Genomic DNA, 24,481 nt, shown 5'->3' with positions numbered 1-24,481 from the left:
TTTATAAGAAATATGAAAGGATATGCTCGTATATAAAGTTCTATGTGAAAAAAAAAAATATATATATATATATACATACATAATATGTATATATAATATGTTCTGCACTTTTAACTAACCGAGCCCACAAGTGTTTTCGCCTTGTTGTTGTTGTTGTTATTGTAAAAAAGTATTAAAAAAAATATTAATGTTTAACCCATCTGTAAGCACAGGTACACTAGCGCCCCCTTGTCTATGCATGGGTGACCTAGGCATTTTATGTCCGAAAAATCGGCACAATGTACCGTGCTGACCGGTATGATTGCATCTTAGAAAGGGCAGGGCAAGCGCAACTAGTTGGAACTGGGCTGAAGATAGCGGTTTGTTTTTGGTGAAGATTTGTTTATATGCCATTTTGACAATAGTTAAGACAAACTTTTGTAGACCGGTATACTATATTCATCATTTTTATAATAGAAGGATGCACAAGAAAAATATTTCATATATGCATGTATACATCATATTGGTAATAATATGAGAAGTGAGATTTTATAGATAAAGTCAATGGCGACAATAGTCAAATATGACTAATTGCCACTCAAACCAACATAAGAAGAAGAGAAGAGCTCTTCTTGCACTTCACTACTGTAGGTGGTACGTACTGTACGCGTACCGACTGCTTATGTGCAGCGCTGAGCTTGATCAAGCGACCGAGTGATTCCGAAATAGGTGTAAAACTTTGTAAAAAAGTGTCAAAACGGCAAATATTCAACTTCTAGTTCTACTGGACTTTGGAGGCTCAGATGCAAGTATTTTAGGTTGTGAATTATTTAGGGTGAGATTGTACATGTTTGAAAACCATTAAACGGGGAGGTGCTAAACTACACTAGCGCCCACAATTGCCCGTGCAATTTGAGTGCAGATCGTTTGCGAGCATTTTTTTACTTAGAATTAGATCTAGGCCTAGGCCCAGTCGTCATAATACAGGGGCCGCGGAACGGTTTTCAAAGTGGGGGGGCTGAGCCAAAAGTGGGGGGGGCTGACCATGCTAAAAATCACAATCATATGGTCATTTTTAAGTTTTTGTACACGGTTTTGGAAAAAAGTGGGGGGGCTGAAGCCCCCCAGCCCCCCCTCCCCCCCGGTTCCGCGGCCCCTGTAATATATGTTGCACATAATCGCAACAGTTGCAAGCAGTCGCCAAACGGGCTTCTAGAACATAAACTTTTGTGAAAAAGGATCTGTTTTCTTCTTCTTCTGGAAACAGTACAGTCCACCGTCTGGTGTATTGTCGTACTGGTGAAGTGCAGCGTGCAAGTGTATGTACATTATTCGATAAAAAATTGCTTACAGCGTGCAGCTACTTCAATAAAGAGAGTTTCTTTGTCAATTGTCATTAATGTAAATGTCTGATCTTACTTTGTATTTTACTAGTTTTGAGTTGATATACATTGCCACACCTCCTCTGCCTCTTCTTTCAACATGTAAGTATTGTAACATGCGATAATTAGGTATATTGTATATGTCTGGGAAGTGGGAACAGCCAAGTTTCAGAAACACCAATAATTAAAAATGAAAACGTGTTTAGGGAATTTAAAAATGTTTCTACAGAGTCAAAATTTCTACTAATACTTCTTGAATTAAAATGTACAAGACTGAGATTATTGCACAGTACAAAATGTATATCATCATTCTGAAATAACTTATCATTTGATTCAAAAGCTGATACAAATTCTTGGGAGGTATAATAACTACAATTTCGAATATCATTTCTGTTATTTATTTGGTCTATTTCATCAAAATTAGAGGTCATTTAAAAAGGTAGGTGACACCTGTAAGGACCAAGCGTGAGGGAAGGTGTCGGGGTGTTGTGCAGAGTGCATGTAGACATGTTTGAACAATTCTAATATTGAAGGGAACATAACAGTTACAATGTGGTCTCAAAAATGTTTTGTTTTGTATGTGTGGGACTTCGGGTGTCTAAATCGTATCTACACACGAATATACATATTATATATGATAGTACATCAATAATGTTCTTTTCATGCTCAAACATTTAACAAAATAAATTGAGCAAGATACAAAATAACATGAATTAAATATATCAAGTACGCCTAATGTATCAAGGATAAAAACAATTCCAGCACTGAGGGGCCGAACAATGGATCCGTTTCCAATCCAAAACTCATTAAGATCCAATCTTTTATTTTTTAAAGTACACATTATCTGATATCATATTCAACAAGTTCAAAGCATTAATGGTAGATGATCCATGTGAAAAAAAGATAAATGGATTTTGCTCGAGAAGTCGTAAGTAATAGTCCATTTTGCAGATGCCTTAATTATTAAAGACAAAAAATTGGAAAAATATAAAGGAGCTTAGGAAGAACAGCTGAATTACATTCTATGGCAATTATTGAGCAGAACGTCATACAGTCAAACATAAAAAAATAAAGAAGACGCTCTAGTAAACCGTAAGTGCAGTATACAATTTGAAGGTGGTAAAGATTTTCCACTATTGAAAATAATGAGACTAAATTAATAAGAATTTGCTTTGAGCTTGCGAACACAAGAACACTATATCGAGCCAGCGAAAAAAGTCAAACAATTAAGTTACGCAATTTAGTTTAAAAGGAGGCAACAAAACTTAAAGCTCAATAGTAACTACATGTTTCATCGAATTGTGAGACAATTTAGTTACTTGGCAGCTGCTCTATAACTGTATAATGTAATCTGCAAGTTCCATACACCTGAATTCAGTTGATATGTAATTTAATTGATTTGTGGATTGTTTAAATAGACTATTGAAATTAGTAAAAATCAACATTCCATAAGAAAAAGAATCGGGTAAGAGATTAAGCACGAAATAGTACAATTCAGAGGGAATCACTTGACCGTGTTAACATCGTCTCTATAGTGACAGTCACCATCGATACTCATAACATGCATTTAAGGACACAGTTCATCGGTCAATGATTAGATTTAACTTACACAACGACCAAACATGAAAGAATGTGTTTACAGTATATAGTAAGAACAGCCGTATTATCATGCACACATATTAGAGCTCTCCTGCAAAAGGATGTCTTATTCACTTCGGAAAACGATTTATTTGAAATAGTGTTTACCTGGTTTTATACATGCTTTTGTGGAGAATGATATTACAAGGTGCATAGTTTCACATATACCTTTGAAAATCGAGCGCTGTACCATTTCCATGAAGAAAAAAAAAAGAGTGGCAGTTGAATAACGTTCTTATCAATGATTGAATTTTCAAGTGAATCTAACCTCTTCTGTAAAAGAGTCGTATTAGTAATAGAGATATCGACGTTATACTCAGTAATGCCATTTATCTAGATTATGTGATATTCTGTGATATCTACCACGACTTTTGGGAGAAAATTGTACAACTTTTTAAACATTATGGTAGTTTTAGTGATTTGTTTTCAGTATCAGTAGTTACCACATCTTATATATTCGCTGGCGTATATAATATGGTAATTTCAAAAAATGGTATACACACATTGTTCATGATAGTACTTTATACTTTTATATCAGATGCTTCAGTATGCATTTACTCAAACCAGAGGATATGGATTATGAGCTTCTCACTCTTTTATCCAATTTTATACTTTAGTTGACTGGAAAAGGCGGAGTTTTATAGACATTCTTGCAATAATATAGATTTCAGTGCATTGGTCCTTCACAGATTGATTAGGAAATTGATAAAGAAAACTGAAACAACTAAGACTTTAGGCTGATTACAATGTGTGTATCATCACAAACATCTATTGTTTGTCAATACGTAATAATGGTTATAACACTTGTTTCATGAATGAACAATATCGACATGATATCTTCATGACTGTCGCAGACCTGTAAACAGTCCAGTTCATTTCGAAGATAATATCAAACAAAGAGAGAGATTCAAAAATATATGTATCACTACTGTACATGATGTACATGTAGATGATAATCTACGGAGTATACAGCGCATACGATAAACGTTGCTATATCAGCTTAAAATTGCTAGAAAGATTGTTGACTGATCACTAGAGTATTATTACTCCGATCATGGAATATTTTCCTTCAAAATTTAGAAGAAAGGTACGATTTTTTGACGTAACTGTCGGTATGTTAATTTCTGTATTCTTTTTAATATCAGTATCTTAATATTTTCATATCATTTTCGCTGATCTCTGTTTACAGAACTACTGGTCGAGTAATGCATACATTGATCCAACGGACAAGGTCCTGTATATCATTTTCGTGTTGGAAATACATTTTTTTAAATGTATATTTTGCTATGATGTATATTAAGGATTTATGAAGTTATAGAAAATAAGTCGTTGTTCTAAATGATTGTTATAGAGAAGACAGGTACTCGAAAGTATTATTAATTCCGAAGTTAGAGGTTAGGTATGAATATTCTCCTCTTGATAGCATCTAGACTTTTTCAACAGAAGACTGTGTAAGAGCACGTTAAACATGTCACTTCAAGATAATCGGTATGAGTAAATTCCTCCGGCCTGTCGCCACTTCCCGGAGTAGAATCTTAATTTTGTTCCTTTGTTGTACATTTCTTGGACTTGCTTGATCCATTTCTTTTTTTCTTCTAGATCTGTTGGCATGAGGTCATCTGTGATGAAGTATCTTTCATCTTTCAGGGTCTTGCATGATATCTACTTTCTCTCTGTACGACAGGAACTTCAGAAGGATGTGCATTGGACGACCATCATCCTTTTTGCCATCGCGATGAGCTCTTTTGACTTTCGTTTTCACCTTGAATTTGGAGTGAAGAATTTCCTCGACCATGGTGACGGGATCTTTGCGATCTCCTTGAGGTGCTTCCGGGATGCCAACTAATCTAACATGATTTCTTCTAGAGAACCTTTCACTTTTATTTACTGCTGCTTTATTGATCTGGACTTCTGAGCAGAGCTCAGTGATTTCCTTTTCCATGGATTCTATTTTGCTCTTCATTCTATTTTGATTTTCCGTCAGGTCATCCACACGCTTACGCTCAAATTCAAACGATGCTTCCATCTTTTACTTCCAATTGCTGTAATTTTCCAACGAAGCTTTCCACTGCATTCAGTCGGTAGAGCGGGGGATTCGTATTCTGGTGACCCGGGTTCGATTCCCACTTGGTGCGCTAGTGCTCTTTGGTAAGGCATTAATCCTCAGTACCAGGTCCTTCGGAGAGGACCTTAAGCCGTCGGTCCTCTGGTTGCTTGCTTACAAGCATTCATGCTTTCTTAGCAATCGGGTAAAAAACCACCACACCACCACCACCATGTATGCTCAAATCTTGCCGTTGTTTTCGTAAAATAGTCGTCCAACGTAAAAGATGATCTAGTGTCGGCATGGGGAGAGTGCAATGTAGAAGGCTGATCAGTCCCAGAAATGGCGCCACGCGCCATGGTGATGACGTCATCGTCCTGTGATTCTCCATCGCTGTTGTCTGGCGTCGAGGCTGCACTTCTCACCGGGCTTGTAGGCCGTGTATTTGATATTGGCGGGCTGTTACGTGTAGAAACTGGGACTGATTGGCCCTTACGAGTAGATTGTACATACGTTTTTGGCTTTGTAGCAGCTTGTCTTTGAGGCCTTTTACCCTCTGGTGGATCCATATCTGATCTTAAAGTCACAAATGTCACGATGCTGATGAAATAACTTAAGCTTGATGATTATGAAGTCCCAAAATAAGAAAAAAATAATGACGATTTGAGACGAACATTGAAATAGATTGTTTCTATTCCATAGCGCCCTCTTTTTTTGTGCTTCTTTATCTCGGAGACGTCCGGAGTACTTCCATATTCCAACATAAATGATAACATAACTTTGCTGACATTACCAATATTTTTAGTATGGCCATACAATCGTAATAATTTAACAATAATTTACATCCAATAATCATTCATATGAATTTAGAGCTCAATTTGAGACATTTGTATTTATTTTGGTCAAGTCAGTGCTCTGCAATTATCCCGAGTCTAAAAATGGATTATCAAAAATATAATTATCAGGTTGAGTAACCTCTCTTCACTTCATCCTTCTACTAGTACTCAAACCATTGCTACTCAAGCCATATTCAGCTCATCTCATCTGGTTTACAGTCCTTTTCAGGACTTCACTCACTTTCAAGAAAGAATACTTCTAATTTCCTCTTTTCATCCTATCTCTTTCAGTTTCAATCTTTCTGCCTGTATTTCCTTCCCTTCTTCACATTACACATGGTGAACCATAAACCTACTCCACGTTATGAACTCCACCATGCAAACCTACAAAGATCATCTAGCGTATTTTGTATGTAGACTCTAAGGGGATCACTGTCTAGCAAGCCATCTATAGGCTTTTGTTGTAATTCCCATAGACATTTTCATGATTTTATTGTATATCTGCTTTGCATTTTATGAATTCTTAATAAATTGAATAACTACAACAAAATAGAAATAAAAACACTTGACAATTCACCACGCCGACAAGCCTTGATGCCATCTATGTGTGCATTTACCACGGGTGCTGATTTTCTTCAAATGCACCACCCTGTACTGTATATGCATGAATGACGCCTATGAGGTCATTAATGTTATGTTTTGACCTCATACTAGGAGTGGCTTAGGCCAGGGACTAGCATAAATGTAAATTGTGATATATCTTCTCGAAATAAAATTAGACCTCGAGACTGAAGACGTAATGCCATTGAAAGTAGCACACATACAGATTGATGGAGCAATTTTCTTTTGTAAGTATGACAGAGTGGAACCGACTCCCAAGCAAAGTTAGATAGAATATCACCAGAGGTATTTTAAACCAAGATTAAGAAGGTAACAGGTTAAGATCATCACATTGAAGAGTAAACATCTTCTGGGCTTGCTAATACATTTTGCACTCTACTATACCTGAGTCTGCGTGGATTGCAAATTATATATATATTTTCAAATGCCTTTGTGGAGATTGAAGTAATTTTCCAGACCAGATTGTGCAAAACATGCATATTTAAGTTGAATAGAGTCCCATCGAAGTACAAAGAGCTGCTACAATGTGGTTTTCATCGGTAATATAATACCCTTTTTTTGTACAATAACAGTTTTCTTTTCATTTGTGTTAGAATGAACATCCAGGATTCCTGATAAAAGTTGTTGCTCAGACTTTGTTAAGCTGTCTTACATAAAGAGCAAGAAAATTCTTAGTCCAAACTGATTTTCTAATCTAAATATGCTTAAATTTCTTCTTTCTTTTTTTCCAGTTATGCTCCATGGTGTCCGGCATGCAAGTCCATTATGCCTGTTTGGAAGGAGCTGTCTGATTGGAGTCAAGAACTTAACGCTAACATTGCTGAGGTTGATGTTACAGAGGAACCAGGATTGAGTGGACGTTTTGCAGTTACATCCTTGCCAACAATCTTCCAGTAAGTGCATATTTCTTGGGGGGAGGGTGAAGGAGCGAAGAGCAAAAAGCAAGAACATAGAATGAGAGGGGAAGAGTAGCCTATTATAAAGAAGTAGATCAAGTCAAAAAGAGAAGAATTGAGAAAAATCAGAGGAGGCTGTTCATGTAGAGGGTATTCGTGCAGTTTTGTGAATATGATCCCATTAAGAATAAATACTTACCTGAAGAAAATATACTGTTTCCTGGAAGTCTTCTCAAAATTAATTCTTTTATTTCCTGTTCAATAGGATTAATTCATTTCCTGTCCCTTTCAACATGGGGATTACACATCTACAGGAACTGTTTTCCTTTACAGTAGTCATGTAATTTGAAGCCATTGAGGTACATGTAAAAGCCTGCAACAAAACTCTAAGGCTCGAAAATCACAAAGGTGGTTTTGAAAACTATCGGTTGAACCCATGGTTTATGGAGATTTCCTGTACAAATTACGCTTCATTTACTGTATTTCTTCAATAATGTCCAATGCCGATGCACCTCTTTTTCACAGCTAAATTGACACCTGCTGCCATGGTTATGCACACTATTTTATTCACGATTTCACTGTTTTTAATTGATGAATCCACTGTTGCATCAACAAAAAAGGAGCAATGAGAATATGTCTTACTCTTGAGATTATTCCAACCCAAGTAAAAGTTATTCTAGTATAATATCTAGAGTCATATTAAACGCGTGATATCCTCTCTACAGTTTAAAATTGATTGAATATTGGATAAGTGATGCTAACAAAGCTGTGGAAGTTTAAAGTGTTTTGTGGAACATTGATTTGCATAAATGCCTATGAGTGAGCTGGTGCTGTCAAATCCTCATGTAATTATTGATATGTTGAAGTATAATTTAACCGAGTGATTGTTTTAGCCTATATCAAAAATTTATTTATTAAAACACATAATGACTATTTCACTCTCTTTTTCATTTTAATGATGTATTACAGTTCCAAAGATGGAATTTTCAGAAGATATCTTGGACCGCGCACCAAAGATGATCTCATTAGTCTTGTGGAAGAGAAAAAATATGAGGAAATTGAACCTGTAGCTGGATGGCAGTCTCCAAACTCTATTTCGTAAGAATTCAACTGTTATCCTACTTACTGACATTAGTCTGGTCTGTTAGCGAAATTATGTGGACAAAAGCATGAATTTTTCTCCAGACCTTTGTATATCATGCTTTTGTCCATGTCCAGAAGTAGGGTATTTTTTTACGCTAACAGACCAGACAACATATTCAACGGGGATTGATGTCTAGTTTGTGTGGGTCATACAAAATGAAATCAAATAAACCATCAAATATCTGTCAGGATTGTAATACAATTAAACTTGCATATTTTAGAATCAACCTTCCATTTAGTCAAATGTTTGCCCAAGTTGGAGCAATTTTTTTAGACCAGGTAGGTGTTTCATAAAGCTGACTTTAAGAACGACTGGTGAACCTTTCTTACGCGCTAAAAATCAACAATGAACATTTTAATGTATATGTGTACCATATACCACAAGAAAGGATCACCAGTCGTTCTTAAAGTTTCTCTTAAGTTAACTTAGAAACAGCTTTATGAAATGGCCCCCTGGGCCCTATAAAACAAAGGTTAGCAATTAATCGCTAATTTAAAGAGCAATTCTGATTGGTTCCTAGTCGAGTCTACTGAGCAAAGTGTGCATGCAACGATGATCCTGATAGGCCAATTCATTTTGTGATTGATTGCTAACCTTTGTGTTACGGGCCCAGGGGCCCGTTGCAGAAAGAGTTGCAATCAATCTGCAATCAATCGCAACTCTAAAAATCATGCGTAACTTGATTTTCTACCAAGCAACAGCGCGCATTTGGGACTTGCGATTGATTTTTTTACTTGCGTTTAAACGCAACTCTTTCTACAACGGACCCCTGATCATGCAAAACTTTTTCGAAGTAAAAATTCTGTTAGGTTAAACAGATATTTTGTGGTCAAAATAGATACAATAAAAGCTAAGTTTCAGGTCAGAAATCTAAATGTTCCAAAAAAATCATCTAGAAAAAAGGAGAGAAAAAAATAAAGTGAATTCAATCCCATGCTAGATAGAGAGAATGCAGAGAAAAAAAATTGAGATACAAAAGTTATAATACTACATTGCATTGTGGGCTTCTGTGTAGTTATCAGTAAGATAAATTGTTAAGTAGTATTTACTTGTTGTCGCACCGCAGATTGTTTGACTATTATTAAAAACAAGAACCAGATATGTATAACACATGTTTTGCATAATCTGTTTTTTTTTAATGATTAATGGGAGGTTAACTTATGCAAGTTCTACCTGTATTTGCATTGGCATTTGATTATGATTTAAAGTTACACCTGATTAACTCATAAAGTACTCCTTCCTCATTCCATAGCTTTGAAATGTATTTGTTTAAAATATCATTCTTTTACATTGCTTTTGTTTTGCAGTATGTCAATTCTATCTTGGGTCTTTAAGATGTCAATGCTTGTAAGGGTAAGTCAATAAGTGAAGATCAAGTTATGTTAATGTTAATAAAGCAATTCTAAAGTGGAAGTTCACCCTAATGTCATGTTGTTGAAAGCAGAAAACTTAGAGAAATAATTGATATAGGGTTGACTGAAATTCATCAAATAAAGTCAAGAGTTGAGGATTTTTTTTGAAGGTTCAGATTTGTGATTTGACTGATTTCGCGTGTGAACAGCCTCCCCCCATATGTCCTGTCATACAAATTTCTTCAAGTGCCCCTTCCCTCATAAAATTGAAAATGATTGAAATGCATTTGATTTGGTATTACGTAGTTCACACTGTCACGATTTACGCCATGATTGAAACGGTGGTCTTTGTTGTGGAGTAATGGTACTTATTGAATCAGATCGTATCTGATCAGATCAATCGTAACAATCGTATTCATCTGAGAAAACTTTTGAATGGTTCCAAAATTTTTGCGATGAGTTAACAATATGTTAAATTGAAGCGTTCGTAAAGGATCGCACGTGGGAACGAGGTATTATGAGACATCTCATTCCTCCCAATGAAAAACATATATGTGTAGAAATCTTGGTGTTATGTTTGATTCTAATATGTCTGTCAAATCAGGGGAGCGTTCCATAAACATTTATGTCCGACAACTTGTCAGAGCTGACAATTTTCCCTGATTCTGATTGGTCGAGAGGCACTGTTAAACTATGGTAACTGTTGGATAAAGCAGGAATTGTCGGATAAATAATCTCACAAGTCCTTTTATGAAACGCTCCCCAGGTCTCAAGTATATGTTGATCTGTACAGTATCAACTACAGAATTTAGGGTTCATTAGGGAGTATGTCACTAAGTCTTGCACAGAGAAGATTGTACATGCAAATACTAGTTCCCTTCTTGATTTCTGTAATGCTCTACTATATAACAATCATCGTTAGATCACCTTAGGAAATTACAACATCATGCTGCCAGTATAGTTACCATGTCCCCTAAGAGGAATCACATAACCCCTATACTCATATCTCTTCACTGGTTACCTGTTGTACATAGCATAATTTTTGAATTGCTCTTACTTGTTTTTCATTCATTACACGGAACTGCACCACAATACAATCCCTCTCGCAACCTTAGGTCTGCTAGTTCATCCTTACTTGCTGTACCACAATCTCATAATTCATGGGGATCGATCATTTCAACATGCTGGGCCATTTCTATGGAATATAAACTTCCATAAGACATCCGCAATATTTCTTGTCTCACAACTTTCAAAAGTTATCTGAAAACCTGGTTATTCTCACAAGCTTATTATTCTTCCCCTTGTTTAATAGGTTTCTATTTTCTTCTTCCTTTCTTTTCTTTATTGCGCCATGAGCATCTTTTTATCATGGATACCGATGTATTACAAACGTTCACATTATTATTTATTTCTATTATTATTCTATCACTGTGAACCATAAAATGATATCAATTTCTTGACTTTGTATTGTATAACAGCATGTATGTAAGAGACTACTAAAAAATTATCAGCATGACCCTATACTTTTCGGACATATTTTCACAGTGCTAATAAGGTATTTGGCAAGGTGTTTATTTGCTTTTGCCACTCACTACCCAGGTGTAGTAAATGGGTAGTCGGTAGAAAGAAATCCCTTCAATGCTTGAGCACCCGATAAGAGTAGCCATGCTGAAGCCAGGGTAATTGTATGCAGCGCTTAGTAAACATTGTTTCCAAAAGAACAACACAATATCAAATTAAAGATGAAAATAAGGAAAAGAACATAACATTTTAATATAAAGCGGAACATGTTTGGAGGATCACACCTCATCATCAGTCTAAAATCTAAAAGCACTGGTATTTATACATTTTGGATATCCTGGAAATTTCAATGTACCTGCATTCTTGAAATTACCTTGATATCCTAAATGTATAAATACCAGTGACTCCGTCTGTTTATGATTTTAGGCTGATGATGAGGCGTGAACCTCGAAACATGTTCTGTTTATTAAAGTGTTATGTTCTTTTCCTTATTTTTGTCTTTTAGTAAACATTGTATTAAGCGCTATATAAAAATTTTGCATATTGTTATTAGTTTTCTAGGATATTCTCCCTTGATACAAAAATAATTTCAAAGCACCAAATATTTTAGAATTTTTCCATTTTTCCAAACTTTGATATAATATTTGCTCATTTGTTCATCCTAGGTTACCCATACAATACTAACAGAAGAGTATGGCTTTCCCTCTTGGAGCTCTTATGGGTTTTTTGCAGTGATGACAGTTATGCTTGGTTTAGTACTAGGAATGGTAAGTAAAGCACTCTCTCTCTCTTTTTCTCTCTGTACTGTATAAGGGAATGTACAGTGCAGCACTAAAATTTATTGTTGGGTCAGAGAGAGACCACGACCTAGAGAATGATACCCAAGACAGAGTGAGTGTAACACTCATGTCCAGAATAAGCAAAACTGAGATAAGACACAAGACACAACTATGGTCTTGAGACTGTATCATGATGCCAAACAACGCTCAAATCTTACATTGGGCTGTTCGATAATTTTCAAAGTAATGCCACATAATATCATTGATGAATGCAGGAAAATTATAATGAATCCACTAATATCCCATACCCCAGTCTTATTTCCCAGTATGGAGTACCACCTCTTCAAAGTTGAAATTTCTACAGGTTCGAAGTCTCTGGAAGGAGGTTGCCATTTTCGCAGGGATAATAGAAAATTATGACATCAGCAAGACTTAAGCGCTTTTTTTCCGATTGATTAATGCTAGCTAATTTGTCAATTTTAAAATGGTAGATGAGGGTGTAAAATTTATCATTAAAACTCATTAAATAGTTGTTTTTTTTACTATGATATAACCTTTAACAAATTTTGAATAACATATTAATGAGTTTTATATGTATATTTGATTTGTTATTAGTAAAATAGAATATATAACAGGCAAATGTAGATATCTACTTACAGATGTGGTTCGTCGCTGTCACAATTTTGATCTAAACCCTGCGAAAATGGCGACCTCCATCCGGACACTTCGAACCCAAAGATGCCCCACTTTGAAGAGGTAGTACTCCATACTGGGAAATCCAATTGGAGTATAAGTGGATTCATTTTGATTGTCCTTTATCAATGATATTATGTGTTATTAGATATTGGGTTTCATATTCCTTTAAGTAATGTGTTACAGATAGATCTTAGACTAGGCATAAATAAATGTCTATCACATAGAGTAGGAAAGTGCATTTGCCTGTTCATAAGGAAAACAAAATCGTGTGAAGTGTCTTTGAATGGATTCCAAGAAAATCACAAACCATCTCTGGAATCCATTCAAAGACGCTTCATACGATTTTGTTTTCCTACTCTGAAAGATTACAAAAACTTGATCTTTCTCCACTTTACAACCAGCTTACTTATTTGTCTATTAGTCTCGTTATAAAATGTCTCCGCTTGAAGGATATACCTGCCTACCTCTTGCCAAGTCCAAGAGTTTGCAAAATGAATAATCTCCTTTTTGTTCACAAATTTTCAAGAAGTAATGTTCTGAAGTTTCTTGTTTCATGCTTTCCCAAGAATATGGGATTCAATACCATCTGACATTAGAGATCTTTGCCTAGAATCCATAAACCCTATCCTCGAAGCTTTGTTTCCCCCCATTGAGAATGCAACCTGATTTTACAGTAATAATAATCCTTAAAAATTTATGATAACAACTTTGTGATGGTACAACTATTAGTTTTATACTTATATGCAGTGAATTTGTCCTCAAATGTACATGATGAACACTCACCTTACTGATTAAATTTATAATTATCCCCCTTTTCCACTCAACTCTATTTCTTTCTTTTTTATTCACATTGTTATATCAAATTAAAAGATAAGGATAATTGTATCCCCCGAATAGAGTTCGGAGGATACTGTGGATTTGGCCTCGTCGCGCCGCCACGTCCGCCGCAGAGATTTCCTTGTGAGCGCTCTATCAGCTGCATTTCTTCTCCGATCATCTTCAAATTTGGCATGAAGGTTAAGTATGGTATAGCGAAGAAGCCTATCGATCTTGGTGTGGGCAGAGACATCGTTGCAATGGTAACAAGAGTTTTTGTGAAAAATAGCAGAGATGTCCTTGTGGGCACTCTACCAGCTGCATTTCTTCTCCAATCATCTTCAAATGTGGCATGAAGGTTGACTGTGGTATAGCGAAGCCGCCTATCGATTTTGGTGTGGGTGGATACATCGTTGCCATGGTAACAAGAGTTTTTGTGGAAATAGCAGATGTCCTTGTGAGCGCTCTACTAGCTGCATTTTTTCTTCGATCATTTTCAAATGTGGCATGAAGGTTAAGTGTGGTATAGCGATGTTGCCTATCGATTTCGGTGTGAGCGGAGACATCGTTGCCATGGTAACAAGTTTTTGTGGAAATAGCAGAGATGTCCTTGTGAGCACTCTACCAGCTGCATTTCTTCTCCGATCATCTTCAAATGTGGCATGAAGAATGAGTGTGGTATATTGAAGCCGCCTATCAATTTTGGTGTGGGTGGATACATCGTTGCCATGGTAACGAGTTTTTGTGGAAATAGATGAGATGTCCTTGTGAGCACTCTACCAGCTGCATTTCTTCTCCGATCATCTTCAAATGTGGCATGAAGATTGAGTGTGGTAAAGCAAAGCCCCCTATTGATTTTGGTGTGGGCGGAGACATCATTGCCATGGTAACAAGAGTTTTGTGGAAATAGCAGAGATTTCCTTGTGAGCGCTCTACCAGCTGCATTGCTTCTCCGATCATCTTCAAATGTGGCATGAAGGTCCATTATGGTAAAGCAAAGCCGCCTTTTGATTTTGGTGTGGGTGGAGACATCGTTGCCATGGTAACAAGAGTTTTTGTGGAAATAGCAGAGATGTCCTTGTGAGCGCTCTACCAGCTGCATTTTTTCTCCGATCATCTTCAAATGTAGCATGAAGGTTGAGTGTGGTATAGCGATGTTGCCTATCGATTTTGGTGTGGGCGAAGACATCGTTGCCATAGTAACGAGTTTTTGTGGAAATAGCAGAGATGTCCTTGTGAGCACTCTACCAGCTGCATTTCTTCTCTAGTTCTCCGATCATCTTCAAATGTGGCATGAAGGTTGCGTGTGGTATATCGAAGCCGCCTATCAATTTTGGCGTGGGTGGAGACATCGTTGCCATGGTAACAAGAGTTTTTGTGGAAATAGCAGAGATGTCCTTGTGAGCACTCTACCAGCTGCATTTCTTCTCCGATCATCTTCAAATGTGGCATGAAGGTTGAGTGTGGTATAGCGATGTTGCCTATCGATTTTGGTGTGGGCGGAGACATCGTTGCCATGGTAACAAGTTTTTGTGGAAATAGCAGAGATGTCCTTGTGAGCACTCTACCAGCTGCATTTCTTCTCTAGTTCTCCGATCATCTTCAAATGTGGCATGAAGGTTGCGTGTGGTATATCGAAGCCGCCTATCAATTTTGGCGTGGGTGGAGACATCGTTGCCATGGTAACAAGAGTTTTTGTGGAAATAGCAGAGATGTCCTTGTGAGCACTCTACCAGCTGCATTTCTTCTCCGATCATCTTCAAATGTGGCATGAAGGTTGAGTGTGGTATAGCGATGTTGCCTATCGATTTTGGTGTGGGCGGAGACATCGTTGCCATGGTAACAAGTTTTTGTGGAAATAGCAGAGATGTCCTTGTGAGCACTCTACCAGCTGCATTTCTTCTCCGATCATCTTCAAATGTGGCATGAAGGTTGAGTGTGGTATAGCGATGTTGCCTATCGATTTTGGTGTGGGTGGAGACATCGTTGCCATGGTAACAAGTTTTTGTGGAAATAGCAGAGATGTCCTTGTGAGCACTCTACCAGCTGCATTTCTTCTCTAGTTCTCCGATCATCTTCAAATGTGGCATGAAGGTTGCGTGTGGTATATCGAAGCCGCCTATCAATTTCGGCGTGGGTGGAGACATCGTTGCCATGGTAAAAAGAGTTTTGTGGAAATAGCAGAGATTTCCTTGTGAGCGCTCTACCAGCTGCATTGCTTCTCCGATCATCTTCAAATGTGGCATGAAGGTCCATTATGGTAAAGCAAAGCCGCCTATTGATTTTGGTGTGGGCGGAGACATCGTTGCCATGGTAACAGGATTTTTTGTGGAAATAGCAGAGATTTCCTTGTGAGTGCTCTACTGGCTGCATTTCTTCTCCAATTATCTTCTGATTTGTCATGATGCTCCATTATGGTAAATCAAAGCCGCCTAATGATTTTGGAGTGGGTGGAGACTTGTTTGCCATGGAAACCATATTTTTGTGGAAAATTTGGTAAAACCTGTAACGTCTGCTTTTTTTCCAGTTTGTCATAACAGTTGGCACACAGAAGCAATATTAGAAGGTGAAGCGAAGGTGCCTATCATTTTTGGTGGGGGGTCTTAGGGTTAGGTTTATAAAATATATCCAGATTACTCTATAATTGTATTCCCCAACAGGTGATACTGGACATATTTTAGGTTCTGCAGAGTCATGCTGCTACGTCATATTATTGTCATCATATTTGGTACCCACAGGCAAAATGTGGGCAGGGTCATTGTCGCCATGACAATTGTATTTATTTGTCAAATATCTGTGAGAGCTCTATATATCGCAATGACGGATGATGCGGTGGGTTCGGGGGATACATATGCTCGGCTGCGCGACCCACCGAGCATGTCTAGTTATAATTATGTATTTTATATTGTAAATAGCTCTTACTAAAATCTAATTTGTTTTACATGTTCCTACATGCTCCTCCTTGCTTCAATGTTTTTTTTTTAGATATATCTAAATGTGTTTTGATGACATTGAAATCTTTGTATTTTTATTCATTTTAATGTTTATAATGGTGTCCTTCAAAGCTACCCAGTGTCACATCTTTTTTCTCCCTCAATGCAACCTGGTGGGTGTTTCATGAAAGTTGTCAGCACTGACTAAATTGTCAGTGCTTACTATTTTTTGTGAAATCCTTGCTTTTGATTGGCTGAGAAACACTGGCCTCTGACTGTTACTATGGTAACTGTCAGAGAAGGACAACTTGTTAGTGCTGACAACTTTCATGAAACAGACCCCTGATTTTCCTTTGTTTAATGGGTCAATCCACGTCAAATCAACCAATTTTTGTCTCGCCTGCATAGCAGAGCGAGACTATAGGCGCCGCTTTTCCGACGGCGGCGGCGGCGGCGTCAACATCAAATCTTAACCTAAGGTTAAGTTTTTGAAATGACATCATAACTTAGAAAGTATATGGACCTAGTTCATGAAACTTGGACATAAGGTTAATAAAGTATTACTGAACATCCTGCCTGAGTTTCAGGTCACATGACCAAGGTCAAAGGTCATTTAGGGTCAATGAACTTAGACCATGTTGGGAAAATTATTTTCAAAATCTTAACCGAAGGTTAAGTTTTTGAAATGACATCATAACTTAGAAAGTATATGAACCTAGTTCATGAAACTTGGGCATAAGGTTAATCAAGTATTAGTGAACATCCTGCTCGAGTTTCAGGTCACGTGACCAAGGTCAAAGGTCATTTAGGGTCAATGAACTTTGGTCAAGTTGGGGGTATTTGTTGAATTACTATCATAAGTTTGAAAATTTATGGATCTAGTCCATGAAACTTGGACATAAGGTTAATCAAGTATTAGTGAACACCCTGCCTGAGTTTCAGGTCACATGACCAAGGTCAAAGGTCATTTAGGGTCAATGAACTTTGGCCAAGTTCGGGGTATTTGTTGAATTACCATCATAACTTTGAAAATTTATGGATTTAGTTCATGAAACTTGGACATTAGGTTAATCAAGAACCACTGAATATCCTGTGTGAGTTTCAGGTCACATGACCTTGGTCAATGGTCATTTAAGGTCAATGAACTTTGGCCGTGTTGGGGGTATTTGTTGAATTACCATCCTAACTCTGAAAGTTTATGGATCTAGTTCATAAAAATTGGGATATAAGAGTAATCAAGCATCACTGAACATCCCCTGTGAGTTTCAGGTCACAAAACCAAGTCAAAGGTCAGTTAAGGTCAATAAACTTAGGCCATGTTGGGGGTAATTGTTGAAGTGCCATCATAACTTTGAAAGTTTATGGATAGAGTGAATGAAATGTGGACATGGGTGTAGTTGACAAGTCTTAAGTCACCGTTCAAATGTCATCTATGGTCAATGAACGTGGTATTATATCATTATATGAATGGTGTTTTTGTGAATGATTATTTTATAGTAGTTTTCAAAGTTAGCACTGCTGCTATGTTAAATTGCGTAATGCAGGCGAGACTGCCAGAGGCGTTCCACTTGTTAGACAATTTGTCACCCGACCCCCTTCGATTTTCTTTAAACTCGCACCAAATGTTCCCCCAAGTGTCTGACGGAAAAAAATGAAATATTTTGCCCCAAGGTCAAACGGTTGCTAAGTTATGGCCTCCCTTAGCAACCAATGTCTTGTCAAACAATAAAGTTTAAATAAAATTAGCTATTTTTGATTGACTGCTGGAGCCAAGTTTGATGACGCAGTGTTCTAATTTTCTGTAAATTGGAAGAACTTTATAGTCTTAACACACACAATATAATTAGACGTGGATCTGACCAGCCGTTATTGCGCACAAGGTCGCCGAACATGGTGTTAAGCATCCAAGTCAATGTTTTTGGGTGCATGTTTGGAGGCTCATAACTTCCAAATTCAATTAGCTTAGAACCCAATATTATGCATATTTGAAGACTATGACTTGCTCAACAGACCTACAAAAAATTGGCCCTACCATGCGTGTCAATTTCTTGTAGGGCGCCCTCAGAGTTGGATTTTTTCTAAAAGTTGCCAAGTTCAAGGTCACAAATCACCCCTCGTCCCATCCAAGTGCGACCCCAATTTCTGTATACTGATAGACATTTACCTATATTTTCATGGGATACTTAAAATTTTTTGTGACCGAAATGTTTAATAGCTGGTTTACGCATTCGAAAATGGTCGTAAACACCCCAAAATCGATGTAAAACGACACGTACAAGTTTTCAGCACATTTCAAATTAGGATAAATCCAAAATGAAAAGGGAGAAATCACTGGTATTGTCTGTAATGGTAGTCTGTAATGAGTACTAAAAGGATATGCATCACAAATAGTTTGTCTTATTTGCAATGACCTTGAAAAACACAGCTGAAAATCATCCAAAACAATAAATCGGGTCAATTTTCCGTAATGATAGGGCGTTAAAATGTGTTTACACCCACTTTCACTTGTTGGTCATTTCAATACTAATGGTGACTTTAAGCTGATAATTGCAAATCATGTTCCTTTCTGGTTCTATTTTAAGCTCCAAATAATATATAAAGTCATATCTTTATCTTTTGACCTTGACATTGATCTAAAAATAGCTATAAATGCCCTAACATTAGCATATTCACAACACGTGAGCTTTACAACACATTTCAAAATTGATTTTCTCACAGACTGAATGCTTGATCATATGGATATTTGCAGTATTGGTAGTCCATAATGAGTACTTTGAAGATATAGTATTAATTAATTGTTCTTACATGACAATGACCTTGAAAATACAGGTGAAATCCACACAAAAATTCAATAATCCGCCGATATCCCATTATTATAGGTTGTTTACACCCACTTTCACTTGTGTGTCATTTCAATACTAATGGTGACTTTAAGCTGATAATTGCAAATCATGTTCCTTTCTGGTTCTATTTTAGGCTCCAAATAATACATAAAGTCATATCTTTATCTTTTGACCTTGACATTGATCTAAAAATAGCTATAAATGCCCTAACATTAGCATATTCACAACACGTGAGCTTTACAACACATTTCAAAATTGATTTTCTCACAGACTGAATGCCTGATCGAATGGATATTTGCAGTATTGGTAGTCCATAATGAGTACTTTGAAGATATAGTATTAATTAATTGTTCTTACATGACAATGACCTTGAAAATACAGCTGAAATCCGCACAAAAATTCAATAATCCGCCGATATCCCATTATTATAGGTTGTTTACACCCACTTTCACTTGTTGGTCATTTCAATACTAATGGTGACTTTAAGCTGATAATTGCAAATCATGTTCCTTTCTGGTTCTATTTTAAGCTCCAAATAATACATAAAGTCATATCTTTATCTTTTGACCTTGACATTGATCTAAAAATAGCTGTAAATGCCTTAAAAATTGGCATATTCACAACACCCGTGAGTTTTACAACACATTTCAAAATTGATTTTCTCACAGACTGAATGCCTGATCATATGGATATGTGCAGTATTGGTAGTCCATAATGAGTACTTTCAAGATATAGTATTAATTAATTGTTCTTACATGACAATGACCTTGAAAATACAGCTGAAATTTATACAAAAAATCAATAATCTACCAATATCCCATTATAGGTTGTTTACACCCACTTTCACTTTTGTCTCATTTCAATACTAATTGTGACTTTTAGCTGATAATTGCAAATCATGCTCCTTTCTTGTTTTAAGCTACAAATAATACATAAAGTAATATATGTATATTTTGACATTGACATTGATCTAAAAATAGCTGTAAATGCCTTAAAATGTGAATATGCCCATATTAAGGCATTTACAGCTATTTTTAGATCAATGTCAAGGTCAGAAGATAAAGATATGACTTTATGTATTATTTGGAGCCTAAAATAGAACCAGAAAGGAACACGATTTGCAATTATCAGCTTAAAGTCACCATTAGTATTGAAATGACACACAAGTGAAAGTGGGTGTAAACAACCTATAATAATGGGATATCGGCGGATTATTGAATTTTTGTGTGGATTTCACCTGTATTTTCAAGGTCATTGTCATGTAAGAACAATTAATTAATACTATATCTTCCAAGTACTCATTATGGACTACCAATACTGCAAATATCCATATGATCAGGCATTTAGTCTGTGAGAAAATCAATTTTGAAATGTGTTGTAAAGCTCACATGTTGTGAATATGCTAATGTTAGGGCATTTATAGCTATTTTTAGATCAATGTCAAGGTCAAAAGATAAAGATATGACTTTATATATTATTTGGAGCTTAAAATAGAACCAGAAAGGAACATGATTTGCAATTATCAGCTTAAAGTCACCATTAGTATTGAAATGACCAACAAGTGAAAGTGGGTGTAAACACATTTTAACGCCCTATCATTACGGAAAATTGACCCGATTTATTGTTTTTTATGATTTTCAGCTGTGTTTTTCAAGGGCATTGCAAATAAGACAAACTATTTGTGATGCATATCCTTTTAGTACTCATTACAGACTACCATTACAGACAATACCAGTGATTGCTCCCTTTTCATTTTGGATTTATCCTAATTTGAAATGTGCTGAAAACTTGTATGTGTCGTTTTACATCGATTTTGGGGTGTTTACGACCATTTTCGAATGCGTAAACCAGCTATTAAACATTTCGGTCACAAAAAATGTTAAGTATCCCATGAAAATATAGGTAAATGTCTATCAGTATACAGAAATTGGGGTCGCACTTGGATGGGACGAGGGGTGCTTTGTGACCTTGAACTTGGCAACTTTTAGAAAAAATCCAACTTTGAGGGCGCCCTACAAGAAATTGACACGCATGGTAGGGCCAATTTTTTGTAGGTCTGTTGAGCAAGTCATAGTCTTCAAATATGCATAATATTGGGTTCTAAGCTAATTGAATTTAGAAGTTATGTGCCTCCAAACATGCACCCAAAAACATTGACTTGGACGCTTAACACCATGTTCGGTGACCTTGTGCGCAATAATGGCTGGTCAGATCCATGTCAAATTATATTGTGTGTGTTAAGACTATAAAGTTCTTCCAATTTACAGAAAATTAGAACACTGCGTCATCAAACTTGGCTCCAGCAGTCAATCAAAAATAGCTAATTTTATTTAAACTTTATTGTTTGGCCAGACATTGGTTGCTAAGGGAGGCCGTAACTTAGCAACCGTTTGACCTTGGGGCAAAATATTCCAGAATTTTCCGTCAGACACTTGGGGGCACATTTGGTGCGAGTTTAAAGAAAATCGGAGGGGGTCGGGTGACAAGCATCGGTTGATTTGATATGGATTGACCCTAATACAATAGTCCATAAATTTCTGATGCCTCATATTTAGAAATATAATTGTGGTTTTTGTTATGACACCAACTATTAGTTTTACACTTATATGCAATAAATTTGTCCTCAAATGTACATGTATCATACATGACACACTCATCATGACACACTCATCAAGACTTTAAGCTGGGATTAAAGCTGGGATGCTAAGAATTGACAAATTTTGCTATCCAAAGTATAAAAATTTGTTTTAGTATGTACTTATGCATGTAATTATGTACATAATGTATGGTATTTTCAATTTTTCTTTCAAAATGCGCACCTGGTAAAATACACATTGTCTCCTTTCGGATAACATAAAATGAGATATCTTCCATCTTACTTGAAAATTCTTTTAATATTTGTGGCATTAGGACATTTACTATACATTCGATGGATAAACAAATTTAAATCGAAGAATTTAAGTTGCGTAAAAAACTTCAAACTATTGATAGATTTCACAAACTTTTATTTTGAGGAAATCGCGATTTTATGTTTCACTGTGCCATGTATGTGTGTGTAATATTCAAATTTGAAATGCATATTTATGAGACTTATAATTTGAAACTTCAAATAAAACAATTGCATATCAAAGATGAACATTTTAACATATTCCGTCAAAATATCAAAATGCGTGATTTTCGACATTCTTTCAGATTTTACGCTAAAAATGACACTTTCACGCAAAATTGCGCTTGGCATCCGCCCGTACGCACTTCTTAGGTATTTTTGCAAGACTTTTAGCTGGGATGCCAAGCATTAGCAAGCATTAACAAATTTAGCCGTCCAAAGTATAAAAAATTGTTTTGGCCGGTCTACTACATGTACATGCTCCTCATTGCTTCCATTGCTTCAATGTTTGTTTCATAACTAAATGTGTTTTGATGAGATTTAAATCTATGTCTTTTAATTCATGTTCATGTTTATGTTTGTAAACTATCGACTGGTGATGGGAGAACCTTTTATAGGAACTAGTGTCCTTTTGGCTATCCTTGGCCTTCGGTCGATGGGTCTTTTGATTTTCTTGAATTTGTAATTTCTTGTATTCCTTTTGCCAGAAATAAAATAAATAGATAAAAAATAAATAAATATAGAAAGATTCAAATATTCTCATTTTTTATGTAATATTTAGATCCTAGTGGTGATAGCAGACTTCTTTTGCCCTGTGAAACCCCCAAAGCGAGAAACTCCAGACACCCCACTATCGCAGCACGAAGACATTTCAGAGGAAAGGAAAAAAGAAGAAGAGGAAGAGGATAATGAAGAAGAAGAGGATAATGAAGAAGTTAAGGATGAAGGGAGAAGTGGTGATCAGACGGTTCGGAAAAGGAAATCAGACAAGGACAATACACAGTCAGAAACAACATCATAAGTCTTTTTTTTTTCTACTTTTATTTTTTTCCCCAAGGTACATGAACATGTATGTGTCATTTGAAATACAGTATTTTATATCCATTTCTGAACTATATTTGTAATAATGGGTTTCCTGATGACACGTAAAAAGGGAAGAACAGCTCTGATGCATTGCCCATTAATTGTAGACATTTGCATTTGATCTCAGCTATGGATTTTTACTGAGAATTTGATCTATAAAAGACACTTTTCCATTTTGAAAGGGAATCTCTCCCATTTGAGACAGTTTTTATAGCTTTGATTTTCACTTTCCAGGGCCTGGTAACACAAAGGTTAGCATGTGATCATAAGAGCTGATTTTAAAGATAGATTTTATTGATTATGATGTACAATCATATACACTTGGCAAAAAAAGTTCTTGGACACTTATAAAAGTTAAAATATTCCATATAGATATTTGATTAAAGGCAAATTATTGTATGTCAACATGACCAGACAATATTCCTCTTCCAGTATGACATGACATTTTCATGTGAACAGTCATGCATGGGTTGTTAAATGCTTTAAACAATAGCAATGTCAGTAAAAGAAAATTGCAAGAAATGGACCATTCAAATGCTAATGATCATGGCCACCCTGTAGGCATACATTCAACAATTTCAACAGGGGGTTATCATTTGAATTGAATGCTTAGGGATGCATCATGAGATGCATAATGAGATGGATCATTTGGAGACTCACTTTCAAGATGAAGCTTTCCAACCAAGAGCGTGCAAGAGCAATAAGAATGCATTCTGGGCAGTCATTTAGACGAGTGGTTCGATATTTCCAAGTTTCACCAACAACAATTTCAAATTTGAACCAGCGGTATTTGGCTACTGATGAAGTTAGAGACCCCCCTAAGAGTGGTCGACCTAGGGCCACCACCCCTGCAGAAGATAGGAGGATAAGGATGCTTGTGTTGAGAAGGCGATGTGTCACTGCACCAACTATCGGATCTGAAATTCATCGACTAACTTTGACTTTAAATTCCAGTGGAATAGTGATGCCCCGAGTGATGCGTCCAAGGTGGATAATTTTCTCTTCTCTCTTAGAGTGGTATTTGACTTTAA

General features: G+C 36.4%; 1 protein-coding gene across 1 annotated transcript in view; it reads left to right on the top strand.

Annotated features, from left to right (window-relative positions):
• Positions 1-23,388, top strand: part of LOC129265416 (thioredoxin-related transmembrane protein 1-like) — a 30,676-nt gene extending 7,288 nt beyond the window's left edge. Inside the window, exons 2-6 of the mRNA XM_064101386.1 lie at positions 7,232-7,393; positions 8,366-8,494; positions 9,848-9,893; positions 12,079-12,180; positions 23,149-23,388. Coding sequence (XP_063957456.1) covers positions 7,232-7,393; positions 8,366-8,494; positions 9,848-9,893; positions 12,079-12,180; positions 23,149-23,388 — 679 coding nt within the window. The remainder of the gene's footprint in view (positions 1-7,231; positions 7,394-8,365; positions 8,495-9,847; positions 9,894-12,078; positions 12,181-23,148) is intronic.
• The last annotated feature ends 1,093 nt before the right edge of the window (positions 23,389-24,481 follow it).

This window comes from Lytechinus pictus, chromosome 7 (assembly GCF_037042905.1).
Source record: "Lytechinus pictus isolate F3 Inbred chromosome 7, Lp3.0, whole genome shotgun sequence".
NCBI classification, from domain to species: Eukaryota; Metazoa; Echinodermata; class Echinoidea; order Temnopleuroida; family Toxopneustidae; genus Lytechinus; species Lytechinus pictus.
This window is presented reverse-complemented; position numbering and strand designations above follow the sequence as displayed.